This window comes from Zootoca vivipara, chromosome 4, assembly GCF_963506605.1.
Source record: "Zootoca vivipara chromosome 4, rZooViv1.1, whole genome shotgun sequence".
Classification (NCBI taxonomy): Eukaryota; Metazoa; Chordata; class Lepidosauria; order Squamata; family Lacertidae; genus Zootoca; species Zootoca vivipara.
The window spans coordinates 75,401,394-75,416,686 of NC_083279.1; the positions used below are offsets into that span (position 1 = coordinate 75,401,394).

The 15,293-nt window shown below is 38.3% G+C and overlaps 1 protein-coding gene across 3 annotated transcripts in view; it reads left to right on the plus strand.

Annotated features, from left to right (window-relative positions):
- The window catches only part of DCLK1 (doublecortin like kinase 1), a 204,054-nt gene that overhangs the window by 141,676 nt on the left and 47,085 nt on the right, over window positions 1-15,293 (plus strand). For all 3 annotated transcript variants that reach the window (XM_060273781.1, XM_060273780.1, XM_060273782.1), the window contains 2 exons: window positions 11,692-11,776; window positions 13,121-13,229. In XM_060273781.1, coding sequence (XP_060129764.1) covers window positions 11,692-11,776; window positions 13,121-13,229 — 194 coding nt within the window. The remainder of the gene's footprint in view (window positions 1-11,691; window positions 11,777-13,120; window positions 13,230-15,293) is intronic.

The following is a 15,293-nucleotide window of genomic DNA, read 5'->3' on the forward strand; positions in this document are numbered from 1 at the left end:
AGAAGTACAAGATTCCCTTGGTGCTTGTGTATTATCTCTCTCTTAGTAGGGGATCCTGAAATTTCTTAGGAGAAATTTCTTTTGGATTGGTCATTAAGCAGATATTTACAACACTGTTTATGCTCCACTGCCTTGTTTTGAGAGCAAGAACTCAGTGCTTTTATTGCAAATCATTATGGTCTTGCAACACTGATTTCTTGCTTTTAATTTATTGATTGTTACTTCTAGATACTGCAGCTTAAACACATTGGGTAAGGTTTTATATGAGGCATCTACTGCTAACATTTCACATAATAATTTATGATTTAATGTTGGCTTTTTGATTCCTATAGAAACATAGCCAGCATCACCTTACAAATCACTGGGCACCAGAAGGAAACGTATTAGTACTACACACAGGAAGGCAAGCTCAAGTTTTAAGGGTCATGCTTCTGTCCTTTCATTTAAATACCTTCAGTGTTTTTTATTCAAATGTGCAACAAAAATGAATAAACAATGCTGATGTATGGTATTATGGGTTGTGTGCACCAAAGTTGTTACATCAGTGCGAGCGCTTAGAATTGTGCAGTAGAGTTTCTCTTCCCTCGCCTTCCCTTATCTCTCTCGCAAATATTTCCTGGAGGTTCCCCCTGGGGCAGATTGGGGGCTCATGGGCAGGGGGAGAGGAATTTCCATTGAGCAAGTGGAAGTCCTTGCATTAGTGTAACGACTTCAGTGGTTAAAACCCTATGAGTTGTGTTTTAGTATGTCACAAAGGACAGTACAATGCTATCACGTGTTAAGTATGTGGTTCAGGGCGGAAAAGGTGTACTACAGGTGCTTTTTTGTGCTATTGGAGTCATTCCACCCTGAAAACCTGGGATACGTATTGATATTTACAGGGTTTTTTTTAATTAGAGTCTGTTCATTTCAAAAGAAACCTGTAATGTCAGCTACTTTCCAAACCATTAGATATTGTACCTGAAACAGGCAAAGGGAATAAGATCAGCCGGGTATGTTTCCATTTCCAGTTATATTCTAGTACAGTACTTTAATTCATGGGAGATCAGAATAGGTTCCTATTGTGTTGGCACCATTTATCCAGAAGGAAGGAAATGTAATGACATAAGTCTGGGGTTGTTCCCCCCCCCCGGGGGGGGGTTGGGTGTTTGAAATATTTCAATATTGTTTCTCCTATTACTGTAAAATATTGCCACAAACCTTATATTGCATAGCTTATAATTTTAAAATTATTAGACGGTGTGTACCATAGCACTTTTTCCTGTATACGCTCTTCTAAGGAATGTGACAGGCCTTACCTTACCAGTTTCACACAACATTGTAATTTGAGTAGTGTTCATGGGAGATTCTATTCACTTGTAAAATGAAAGTTCCTCAGTGCCTGGAAAGTATTACCATTTAACAGACAATAAAGTCCAGTTTTCTGCGGGTAGAAATTCCAAAATGCAAATGCAGAAACAATTACACCATTTGCCTTGCAGGATGTGGGGCACAGTTTTTTACCAAGATCATGTCTGGGGAGGGAAGGCTGCAATTCTCTCCACATGCTGCAGTTCCAATGACCAGCATCTGGTACTGTAGTTTGTTTTACAAAACAGCAAGATTGTTTAGTGTGTTAATGTAACATGCTAACAATTAATTAAGCTGGATATTTCACAGACACTGGAGGTTTGTTTCGCTAGTTTTCACGAAGTTTCCTCCATCTTTCAGTTTGGATTTTATGGGGAACAGGGAGTGCAAACATTAAAGTTAAGTCAAATTATTTTTGAAAGCCTTTACTCCCGCTGTTTTTTTATATATATAAAACATAAATAAATCCGTGTTTAAAATGAATAGTTAAAATAGATGTTAGGCTTTTGCCTTTGGGAATTAAATAGCTGAAGATCTATTGTTCCATTCCTGCATGTGGAAAGAAGCTTCAAAATGCCAAGCAACTGCTTCTCCTTGTTTAAGTTAATCATCCAAGGGCTTGTATGTATGAGAGAACATTGGAGCCACATCCAGAGATCCCCTTCCACCAATGGATGAGCAAGTAGCGATACTAAGGCAGCAGCCTTCACATTGTAATTAAAATCACATTCTACATAATTGAGTTATAGATCTGTGAGCTTATATTCCACATCACAATGTCAAAAGTTGCATCTCAAAGTTTAAATTACTTCAACCCTCTGTTATTGGTATGGTATGGCATATACAGTTGTAAACCAAATACAGAGATGAATAGTAATATAAATAAGCCTTGTATATATGTGTGCATGTAATACTGAATCTTAATGATGACTCCCAGGTTACAATACAAAGCCTGTACTTGCCAGAGACCTTTGCCACTTGTAGATCCAGCATCATATGAGAAAAAGTGGGCGCATGACACTGGTGTTTTCTCTGGTATGGTTCACATGCCAAATGTGCCAGATTTATGTACAGTAATAAAAACAGGTATCTGACTACATGGAGAAAGATTAGTCTGAACCATGCATTGCACATGATGAACCTTATGATCTAAGCTAAATTTGTACACATGTACACCTGGTTCATGATTTCTTTTTTCAGTGTGGTTGCATACCTGTGTGTATGATCATGTGGAAGGCTTTACTAATGAGAACAAGCCCTTTGTGATCCAGGATTGTATTCTTTTTTTTCTACACATGCACACAGACAAACACTGTGCATGTGCATATCTGTATGCCTTTTGGTGTATGTATTTGTGCATTTCTGTTTGCATTTGTTCAAATAATCGCAGTGCAGCAAGGTATGGACAAGCAAGTACTGAACCAATTTTGTACTCATCTCATCTGGTGTGTTGTGATATTATATAGGGATAATTGTTCTTTACCTTGTATAATAATCTCTATTTGGTTTATATTGTCCAATGAAAGAAAACTGCTGTATTGTAAATGCTAGTTGATGAAATAAGTTTACAATTTTTTATACTATTTTCTTGGAAATACTTTTCTGGTTTCCTTTGTTTTTCCTCTGTTTTCTCCAAAGTAACTGATAATCAGCAAAACCAGTGAAACGTTTTTAAAGTAGCTGCAGCAGAAAATAGTTTTTGTTTTCTAATAAATCAAGTGAACTGCCTTCATTTTGTACCATCAATGCAGTGCATTGTGTGTGTGTGTTTTTGTATTTGACCTTGCCATACAGATTGCCTTTGCTGGATTTTAAGCTGTAAGTCATGTAATAAATAAATGGGAAAATCTATTCTAAATATTCAGTGAGCTTCTTTTGAAAATGGGAAAACCAGACAAAGAATCTCTGCTATAACATACACATGGGGGGGGGGGGTTGTCACTGAACTGCGGGAATCATAGAGCTTAATGGGTTGGTTTAACCATAAATGCAGACAGTGCTTTTGAAATGTATGGAATGATACATTGGTTTGGTAATACACTTAAATGTTTTAGCCCTCTTATCAGCTTGCCTTTAGAAGCTCTCTTTTTAAGTTACCTTTTAGGAACACATGCTTGTTGAGTCTAAAAAGACTAAAATCTGAAAAAAGGCTCTTTGTGGTGACGGGCAACATGCTTCTTCAGAATAACATGAGTTGCATATGCACTTCCTAGTTTTTCCAGTGAAAACTTAGCAGCTGATCATCAACCCTTGCTAGTTAGAATTGTCTCTGCTTTGTGCAGACCAGGTTTGGTAATAGGATAGCAATTATTTCATGCTCGATCATGTACTGGATGCTTTCGTCAAAATAAAACTGCATTAGAGACTTTCAACCAAAGCTTTACCTAGTTTTTAATTCAATATAAAATTCAGTCCCTCCACTTCTTCAGCTTCATTGCTCCCTAGTCTCCATTTCCCTTGCCCATTCTGTCTCTCTTTTACAGTTTCCTTGTCCCCATGCCTTCATGAAGTTTTTTTTTTCCTGCCATCCTCAGTGGTATTCCACTGCCTTCACAAAAACGCCACTGTTATTAGCATTCTGTTGATGATTCTTTTCATCCTGAGCATTTAGAATGTTCAAAGAAACTCAACCAGTAGCTGCTGGGGCTCACTGACAATATATGAGAATAAAGTTTTGCTCATTAGTCATATGCATGCATCTTAAAATGTCGAAGAGGGAGGAAAAGAGATGTGAAACAGGAGTCTCATTATAATGATGATTTTTAACTTGAAAGAACACACAGGTTGGGATGGGCAAATCTATCAATTTCAGTTTCTCTCAGTTTCTCATCCCCGCCCCCCAATCTTAAGTTCAGTTCTCTACATGCCCATAGCAGTGTGCATTTTAAAGCAACGACCAAGTAATAAGGACTCATTAGCATTTTAGGGTGAATTTTTGCTAATATGCATATTTTCGTATGTTAGTTTGCCCAATATACACATTTTTGCAAAGCAATTTCCCCTAATTATAACTTTAATGAAATAATAATAAGAATTTTATTGTTTATACCTATCTGGCTGGGTTTCTGCAGTCACTCTAGGTGGCTTACAGCAACATAACAAAACATCAAACATTAAAAAAAACTTCACAATATAGGACCAGGCGAAGCGATGGAAGAAGAATGGAAAGATTTTAAATTGTATTTAAAAAAATATGCTAAAGTAATATTTTAGATTAGAAATTAAGTTACAATTAAAACTGTGGAACATGTGAAGATGTTATTTACAGGGAAAGAAGGAATTTTTATAAGGTGAATACTCTGATATAGAATTTGCTAATTAAGAATTGTATATAAGAATCACAGGAACGGGAACCCGAGGAGCTCCCAAATCTACAATGTGAGGAGATAAGATATAATGTTTTATATGTTTTTGTTTTTTGTCTTCTTTTTGTATTTGTATTTTTCTTTTTATCTTGCTTTTTCCTTATTGTTTTTAGTGGTTTGTTAATCTTTTTCCTTTTTTGGAAAATAAAATATTATTATAAAAAAAAAAAGGACCAGGCCGTCTCAAGTATGCCGGGCGCCCTGGTGCTGTGGTGCGGAGATCGCTCCGGCGCCCCCGCCCTGATGGGCAGGGGCAGCATGCAGCATGGCTTCCGCGTGGCTTTGCCGTGCGGCGCACCCCTGCTGGCTCGGCACCACCCAGCCTACCCCTAGAGCCGGCCCTGTATAGGACTGCCCTCAGATGTCTTCTATAGTTGTTTAGTTATTAATCTCCCTGAAAACTGGTGGGAGGGCATTCCATAGGGAGGGCGCCACTACTGAGAAGGTCCTCTGCTTAGTTCCATGTAACTTCACTTCTCACAGTGAGGGAACCACCAGATGGCCCTCGGAGGAACACCTCAGTGCTGAACGATGGGGGCGGAGACGCTCCTTCGGGTTTACTGGACTGAGGCTATTTAGGGCTTTAGAGGTCAGCACCAACACTTTGATAAGTTATTTCCAATAATAAATGCACATTACCCTAGTATATGCATTTTTGTACACACACACTGGCTGGAGAAATTGCTTTTCTAAAACAATAGTAATGATTTTTATTAAAGATTTTAATGAATTACAAAAGAACGTGCAATGTCTCGTTTTGTTTGTTTGTTCAGATTATAAAGTCATCTGGTTACATTCACTGTAAGATAATACAGTATCCAGAGGTGTGGGGAGAGAGTAGAGGGGAGAGGTTGGGTGATAAACTTACACAATATGCAAAATTCAGAGAAGTTCAAATTTTGAAGGATGGTTGTGTTTTGGTTTGCATACTGTTTTGCAAACTGCAAATTAGGTTGGTTCGCCTTTAAATGCAAACTTAACAGTTTATCTCCCCCAGCAGCATGGACGCATAGGTGAGTTTTATCCCTCTTCTCCTGATTTCAGCTGCCCTGTTGAAGCTGATACTACACATTTTAATAGATAAAGAAGAAAAATAAAGAGGAGATACAATTACATGTATCTTTCCTCTGCAGCTTTGATTGTAATATAATTTTTAGGTCACGTAAGCACAAATAAATTGGCTTAAAGACTGGAAAAGATAATCTAGCATTCATTTTTACTGCATTGCTTACAAAAAAAATCGTGGAGAAATCTGCAAAAGGCAGATTCCTAGATACTCATTTTTGCAAATTTTCTTCCTTGGCTTCCTGATGCTAAGGAACCACCGTAAATGCATCCCTAAAAAGTCAAAGTAAAGCCCAAATATATGTAGAAGGGGGAAATCTTCAGAATGAAATAATAACGCATGCTTTGAGCATTTGTATGCATTGTGATACTTTGCTCCCTGAATTTGAGGAATGTTACTGGGCGTCCCCATTTTAAATGTTTACAAATGAGCTGCCGAACAAATCTTCTAGTAAGATGTGGTTGAAACTTTATAGCACTGATCTTCCCTTTCCCATCATAGAGAAATGGTGGTATGTTGACCATCTGTTATACGAACCTGAGCTGGATGTGAAGTGCTTATTACACTAAAGACCCAATCCTGCTTTTATGCAGCCACTTTCTTTTAATGTAGGTGTGCCATAAAAACAGCCAGGTGGCCAGAAACCAAGGCAAGAGTTCCCTCTTAAAATTTGTTTAGGGGTGATGACATTTCACATGGTGCAGACTGAATTAAAATTAAGACAGGCCATTTATATTAAACGCTTTAGGTTCCATAGAGGTTCTTTGGTATGGAATTCTCTCTTTGTAGTGATCCTAATGTGATCTACAGCTGTGCTGAGCTATAGGGAGCACAGTGCAGCTGCATCACTCAGGATTCTCAAGCATTTCTACCCAAATAGTCGTTGATTGAAATCTTTTTAGATGTTTAGCATCTCCTAAGCTTTGGGGTCCGAAGCAGTTTATAATGTGGGGCTTTCTATTCAAAGAATAAAATCCAAAAGGAGAAAAAGAACATCCTCACTTGGTGTGCTCAGGCAAGAAAAGCTGCTCGAAGTGACACAACTAGCAGCAGTCAACAGATTTCATGAAGATTCCTTTTTTATAAATCCTGATAGGTAAACTGGTTATAAGCCATAACATGATGGAAGGATGGGATTTGCATTTTTCAGGGGAAATTAGAATGTGGGAGAAGGTGCTTAACTCTTCCCCCAACCTGTACATTTGCCTAAAAGTGCCCCCCTCTCATTTTTCAAATGTATTTTCCACAGTCAGTTGCTAAAACTAAAGAGAACCTGGTTGGGAAAGGGGGGTATGTGTTGGAGATGGGAGAATAGCAGAAGAATCCATGTTCACAGACAGGGCCAAGTTTCCTACTCAACCTGCAAATATTCCCTGTGCTATCACCACATTCTTTGGTATTTTGCGAATGCCAAGATAACATCCAGTTTGGCCCTAAGAATGGCCATGTTGGGAGATTGTTTCCTCCCTCAAAGAGGGAGACCTGGCAACCAAACCCTTGAGTTCTGGGTGGGTACGGTTGGATAGCCACAACACCCGATTGGTAGGTCCCTTGATGCTGGGTTCAATCTGACCAATGGGCGCTAGCCAAAATGGATCAAGGGACCTATATATGCCAATGCACGTGACCCTGAGCTTTCTCTCTTGGTCAGTGCATCGGAACACCCCCCCAACTATCCCTATATTTAGGGCTTGTGCGCTTGACCTTGCTATGCTGTCATGTGTCGTCTGTCGTTGGGTCAGGGGCGTGGCAGGAATTTTCCCCACTCGGCTGATTGGCTGGTGCCATTTGGGTTTTGCCTGCCACGTAGCAAATAGTCACAACTTGTAAGGTTGTGGATGGGAGAACGCTCTCGCCATCCCTATGCGAAGGGGTATTCCGTTAAAGGAATCCAGGGACTCTATGGTTTGGTCAACCCTGAGTCCAGGGGGACATCTGGGTGGTGGACATAACATGTCCCCGGCTTTCTGCCATTCCAGGTGTTCACCCTAGGCTGATCTATGATGAAGCTCTGGGTCAGCACTACCTGCCACTGTGCAGGGAGCTAGTCGAACCAGAGCCTATGCAACCACTCACTTGCTGTAATCAATAAAGTTGTGGCCTAAATTCTGCCAAAAACCAAACCAAAATTTGAGTCTTGTCTGAATTTATTTAAGGGGGAGGTTTAAAGTTCTGAACACGCAACATTTTGTCAAGCCAGTCTGGAAGAAGGGTGGGTGCCTCTAGAATGCAACTCTCAAAAGCAGAAATCTGGGCAGAATTTTGGATGACCATGTATTTTTTAACTCCTTCACCAAAGCTCTAAAAGTTTGGATGGAATCCTAATATTGTGTGTGATGTTTCCAAGTTATTTAAAGATTTTTATAAACAAAACGGCATTTTAATGAAAAACTTACTGGTCAAACAAGTAGTCCAAAGGCAAGTAGAAGTAATAATGAGCAGAGTCTCTGAACATTAAGACTAAACAGCTCATGTAAATGATTGTAACAGTAGAAGAAATTTGACTGACATGTTGATGACGCAAGAAATTCCTATTTGGGGAAAAAGCTGAGAAAGTTCAGGAAAAATAAATCAGGGTTACATAAACAAAAACTAGGCTGTGGCACATACAAAAACTTAGGGATTCTGAGTTGAATTAAATTTTTTTAAAAATTCGCCTGAAAGCAGAAAATGTAAAATATTACCTTTTTCTAATAATATTTATCAAAATCGTTGAAATTAGAGGAATGAGGCAAGGGTGTCTTTTGTCTTCGCTACTTTTTATTCCTTGAACTTAAATTTTGGCTGTATGTGTACAATCAAGTATTGATATTCGTTGGTATTTGCACTGTAAATGATATAAGATGCAGATGATGCTATCTCATGAACCCATAAATTGCAATCTTTTACACAAATTGTTAAATTGATTCTAAATATTATTGAGGTTTTTGGATGCAAATTAACTGTACATAGATATGAAATAATGGGTATAAATACTTCCACTTATCTTTCCAATGTGGTCATAAATTTTAGTCCATTACTTGGGAACAAGAAGAAGGTAAGATATTGCAAATATATTTGGCATCTTATTCAAAGGAGTGTTTTTTAAAACAAATAAACACCAGACTTCTCTGTAAGAAGTCATCAAAACATTTTGAAATACGGTCATATCTGGCTGAATGATGATTTGGGAGATTAGCATCATATTGTTAAAATGTATATTTTGTCTGTATTGTTTGTTTTTGTTCCTTTCCCTTTTGATAGCAGTTTCAACTCAACTTTTGAGTGACGTACAAGCCAAATTTCAACCATTTATATGCGAGAAAGGCCTGCTAGGATAAAAATTGCAGGAGTGTCCTGTTAAAGCTTGTCTTCACCAAACAACAAATACTACTACCATGCATTCCAACTAGTTGTCTTAACCAATCTTTGATTATCTTGAACTATATCTGTTGGATTTTAGCTGGCATTATCTGCCTTCTGCTGTCAGGAAATGAAATGTGGATCACTTTGTGTACCCCAATAATCTATAGCTTGTTTGTTTTTGTGTGTAAGGAAAATGCATGGATTATTTGTCATTAAATCTTATTGTGCAAATATTAAAAAGTGAAAGGGCTGCTATAAAGAATATATAAAATAACCTGATGAATTTGGATATGAGAACAGATAAACAAAACTCTACACTAATAGATCACGGTACTCCCTGTGTTGTTGCCCTGAATGAGGAATCTGCTAATGGAAGGAGAGCCCCCAACAGCCCCTGGAAAATGTGTTCTGGAGGAGAAAGAGAATCAGCCGAAATCTCATCCCTCTTCTTCCATTAGCTGATACCTCTTGCTAGATCGAATGCCCTTGATCAATTAGTCGCCAATTCAAAAAACCCTTATTATGTAAGATAGGATATTGTGCTTCGGTTAATGATATATAAAATTATATTTAAAACACATTAATTACATGCTGGACAAGAAATCTATTTCCCAATTTAAATTGTGAGATGTAATCCAGATTTTCTGTGTATTTAGGTGTCGTGTGTTTAAAATTTAACTTAACTGAGAGAAAGTGTTAGACAGTATTCGGTTAATTTATTGAGGTCCCTTTATCTTTTTATGTAAATAAGAATCCCACAGCTTTGGAACCAAGGCAGCTTTATATTACGTTTTATAATTAAATTCCATTATTTAAAAGTACCATACAAAATATTGCTTAAATGTTAATGTTTTACGCAGATTGCAGAGCATTGGGTTAAATCATTCTGAAATGGTATTCAAAATGTTGGAGAGGTGCTTATCTGCTGAAATCTTCCAATTAAAATTTCCAATTAAAATACCGTACATGAGATCCATTTTTTAAAAAAGTGGTGACCTAAATAAATTATTGCTGCGGCTGTATTACATATTTTTTTTTGCAGCCAGAGATCACTATGTAATTAGAGCATTGGATTGCGGTATCTTTTTAAAAAATATGAGAGCAATAGAAACAAAAAATACTGGCAAAGATTTCACTTCATGTTTTTCAACTGAGAGACTGTTTTGTAGTACTTGTTATCTTTCCTGAATTGGGTCATGGAGCTTTGCTGTAGGTTTTCCATCCTCTTTGCACTTTGACACTTTGAGGTAAGTCTCCCCGCTCCCCGACCAGCACATTTAGAATTGCTCAAATCTAAATATGTCCTTGCTGCATAAATTGCAAATCTGTATATAATCATCCAAGGATAGCAACAGTGGATGGGACTCAGGAATCTGAGCAAGTTCTCATTTATGTTGGTCTGTTGTCCATACAAAACCACCCCATGCCTAGGCTTTGAATCCTTGGCTAAAATACTGAAGACTTTTGCATCTCCTCTCATTGGCTGGCTGCATAAATGGCTCGGGGAACATGACCAATCACCCCTTCAGGAATTTGTGGCCTCTGAGTGGAGCACAGTTAAAACATCCCACCTTTTCCCTATTTCTAGACACTCCCCATGAAGGCTTGGTAGCCCTCTTTTGATGGTCCTTTGGCTCCCAAGCCTCCCAAACAAAACAGCTTCCTGCTATGTCCACTCTTTCATTAGAAACAAACAATTGCCCAGAAACCCATCAATATAAAAAAAAATTAAAGAAGTACTGCTAGCCATATGCTTTCAGCCAAGACAACACTTTGTAAGTCACATGGAATATTTAAAAGATTCCTTTGTGTTTCTAGGATGCCAGTCATCCAAACATTTCACAAAGCAAGACAGTTTCAAAGCATTACCTTTTGATAGCGCTATATGGACTGCAGCATTATTTTCATGAGTTAATATTGTGGGGTGCTTTTGATATGTATTCCATTGATTCAATAGGTACCTGACACCCCTAGTTTCTTTCAAGCTTCTGTACAGCCATAGAAACAGAAAGTGTTTGTTCAAGACCACAGCTCAGATGCCACCTCACATTCTGGGCTTCTGCTGCTTGAGATAGCAGTTTGGGAAGAGCAGTTTTTTTAATAAAAAAATTCAGCATGGTCAAATTAGTCTAGAAACAGGGGTTTCCAAAAATTAACACAAAATTCTTTTGCGTTTCTCTTTTGAGCAAAATTTGCCTAGACCACTGAGGAGCTTCCCAGTGCAGACACTTCTAATGAGCTACAAGATGGGAAGGCCAGGAAGGGGGAGAGGAGCTTTCAGTAGTTTCCGACATAGTTAATGAAAGAATGTATGCGTTTTAGAAGTTAGGCTAGGCTTTCTGATTAGAAGGTTGTTGTTTTTTAGAAGCTCAGCAGTGAATAATGAAACAGATTGCCCCTTCAAAGAACATGATACCAAAGGTACACATTTATTTTTTAAAAAATCTTTCTTTTCAGGTAGAGAGCATAGATATCTCGTCATATTAGCTAGCTTCATTGAAACCACATTTTAACAATCTTTTCCCACCCATGTGTCTCCCCTTGAACCCAATTCTATATTTCTAGAGCTCTCAGCACAGTGGCTCCTCTACCTCACTAGCATCTACCAAAGTCTGCAGCTCCATGGATGAAAATGATGGACCTGGTGAAGGTAATTGTGTCTGTGTGTCTGTGTCTATATGCCACACCAGCACACAAAATATGCCTCCCATCTTACAGTCATTGTCAGCATTTTATATTAGCTGATTACTTCGTTTCTATCAGTTATTTTGTTACTTGTTGTGAATTTATTATGGATGAAACACATGCATCAAAGCTGTAAGTTGTAAGCCAAAATAGAAAAGGGCACGTTTGCTATGCAAGCTGATCACACTTTCATTCAGGGCCAGTATCGGCCCTCAGCATCCTTGGGCAGCTGCTGGTACCCAGCACCCTGGGCAGAGCCCATTGCTGATGCCTGCCCTTATGTTTAGCCGCCTTTTTCATTTCCCACAATGTAGAGTTCCTCTGAGGCACTGTGATAACTTAAAATGGATACCAGTGCCAGGTAAAATCACCAAGGTCCACTGCTGGAGGAGGGTACTCACAAACAGGCACTGCCAAGGGCTGCTTCAAACCTGGAGTCAGCTCTGCTTTCATTGCTTTAAGATGCATATATTTAAGTGCTTTTCTTTCTTTCTTTCTTTCTTTCTTTCTTTCTTTCTTTCTTTCTTTCTTTCTTTCTGGTAATTGCTAGAAACTGAAGTGGTAGTATTTGAAATGCATAACTATTGCCAGTATTTAACTGGTCCAAACATTTTACATGTAAGTGAAGGTTTATGGCTCTAGCTTTTTAAAATGTTCTTAGACACTTGCAAACTGTGCTTTTGAGTACTGTTTGAAGAGTAATGGCACTCTAATGGCTACTAAAATACAATAACTAGGAAGCCCTTCCCTTCACTGTTTTGACTTACTGTGATTTTAAAGCATCTGGTGCCCAGGTTGTATATGTTGGTGACATTATTGAGAACACTTATTTAAAAACTAAATATTTAATACAGAGGAGAAAATAGCACTTATCACATGAGCAAGTTTATGGCAGTCTCCGATTACAGGATGTAATAAAAGAAGTGCTCGAGTGTTAGACTTCTTTTGTAGATAGATTTAATTGTGATGTGTTGAACTAATGCAGTCTCCACTTGAGATTGAACTATTTTTGAGCAGATCACTGAAACATCTGTTTTGTATATATATATTTTTTTAAAAAGGTTCATACATGCCAAAGAATTGTTTGTAAATGTGTAAAACTGGGTCTGGTGCCTACAAGTTTTCATACTTAGCCTGGTGAAACTTGTTGAGTGTATGCAGTATCAATGGCATGGTTTCTCTGATCAGCAAAATGAGAAGGCTGATTCTGAATGGTTTCCAGTTGTCTTAAACCATAAGGTAAAATATGTGTTGTGTGTCATATCTGTGTTACCTTCTCTACCAATAAAAATGTACTGATTCTTTTCAGAAGTGTTGGAGGAAGGCTTCCAGGTTCCAGCCTCTATAGCAGAGAGATATAAAGTTGGCCGGACTATAGGAGATGGAAATTTTGCCATTGTAAAGGAGTGTATAGAAAGGTGAGAAAGATTTCCTACCTATTACTATTAAAGCAGTCACTAATGTCAGGCTTCTCTTGGATCACATCTTCATTTCCAGCACATATGGAACAAAGGAATGTCTCAGATCCATGTGTACACAATGGGAAAATTACACCAGCTATGCCTGGAAATAAATGTTTTGCAGGCACAATCTATAAATTTAATGCCTTGATTTATCCCATCCCTGCGGCTTTTTCCTTGACTGTGCTCAACACACTCCTTCTAGGAGATTGTGAAACCTTTCCCATTGTACTAAAATAACACATTAGAAATCATTTTCCTTGCAATTGGGAAACAAATGCCTGCAGCTTTCTCTTCTGACTGCTCAGCTGAGAGTTTCTTATTATTTAGATCTGGAGCCACAGGTGTCAATTCTTCTTTTCGCCAAAAACTTACAAGAGTGTTCTGTGTACAAATCACATGAACTTATGATACTTCCTTATACTTGGTCAAATTTTTTGTACATCTAGCCCAGCATTGTTGACTCTGCCTAGTGGCCACTTTCTAGGATAGCAGTATCCAGTTCCACATTCATTGTACACATTGTACACATTCATTGCCTATGAGGGAGGCCCACAGAAATTCATTGGGGAAGCAGGCAATGTCCAGTTGAAGCAGAAAGGATGGGAACAGGACCGTGGACAGCTCCCATAGGCACCACTAAGCCAGCTGCAGAAGAGGAAACATGCATGGTAAACCCTCCCATTTTTATCCTCACAATGGTCCTGTAGGTTAGACTGAGAGCAAGTGACTGACGCAAGGTCACCCAGTGAACTTCATGGAGGACATTGATCTTGATTCATCATAGTCCTAGTCCAGCTGCTGCTGCTGCTTCTGCTTCTGCTTCTTCTTCTTCTTCTTCTTCGATCACTCGTAGCCGAGTAAGATTGTCTTCCATAAACACGGTTTTAACAATGAGTCCGTAAGTGATTGTGGAGGCCAATTGTGGATCCACACGTCCTTCCACAGTGGGGGCATTGGTTCCCGGGTGGGAGTTGATCACGGTGTGGATTTGCCAAGCGTGCCTTCCTCTTAGCATGTTTCTCCCTTGGGTTCCGAGTTTGAGTTTGGTAAAGACTATTCTCCAACTGGAGCACTCGCAGGCAAGTGTTTCCCAATTGTTGGTTTTTATACTACATTTTTTTAAAGATTTGCCTTGAGAGAGTTTCTAAACCTCTTTGGTTGACCACCAGCATTATGCTTTCCATTTTTAAGTTCGGAATAGAGTAGTTGCTTTGGAAGACGATAATCAGGCATCCGCACAACATGACCAGTCAAACAAAGTTGATGTTGAAGAATCACAGCAATCATTACATAATGTTGACTCTCTAATAGATGAATAAGGCAATAGGTTAATTATACACAAAGGATGTACACTGGGAGACTTTTTTAAAAAAATCTAAATTTCTTTTGTAAAAACTTCATTTGCATTTTGTTAATCTGGATATAGTTGATTTGATTTTAAAATTATAAAAGTGTCTAGTGTGGAGAAAGCCCCAGCAAAGGACTTTAACACTGGGTGGGTTTTGTCTTGCCACCAGCCATTTTTTAAGGGGACAGCATTCATTTCCTCTAATGCAAGTCAATGGAGACTACGTTGACAGATTGCAATGCAAAACTTTAGGTTCTAGCAAGATAATTCCAAATGAAAAAAAAGAGAAATTTTATTTGAAATCATTAAATCTGATTTAAATACAATCAGGGCTCTTTTGTATTTATTTATTTTTTTCTTTCAGATTTTTTTCTTTCAGATTAAACAAATGCCTATACCTGATCTGGAGAAAAGTCTCTTTGCTTTTTGTCATGCACCTGCTCTGAAATGCAAAATTGTGTGTTTTCTGGTTTGGTAAATAGCAAGCATGCTTGGAATCTCTTAGGTCAGTTTAGTAATAAATATGATAAGGCCTGGAGTCAAATATTTGTGGTGAGGGATGTAAGAGGGAATGGAATCATAGCAGAACATAAATTCAGATAGCATAATATTTTTTTTAAAGGTATTAACTGTATTTCTGCTTAGTGAGCATGTAATACTGCTTGCCTCTT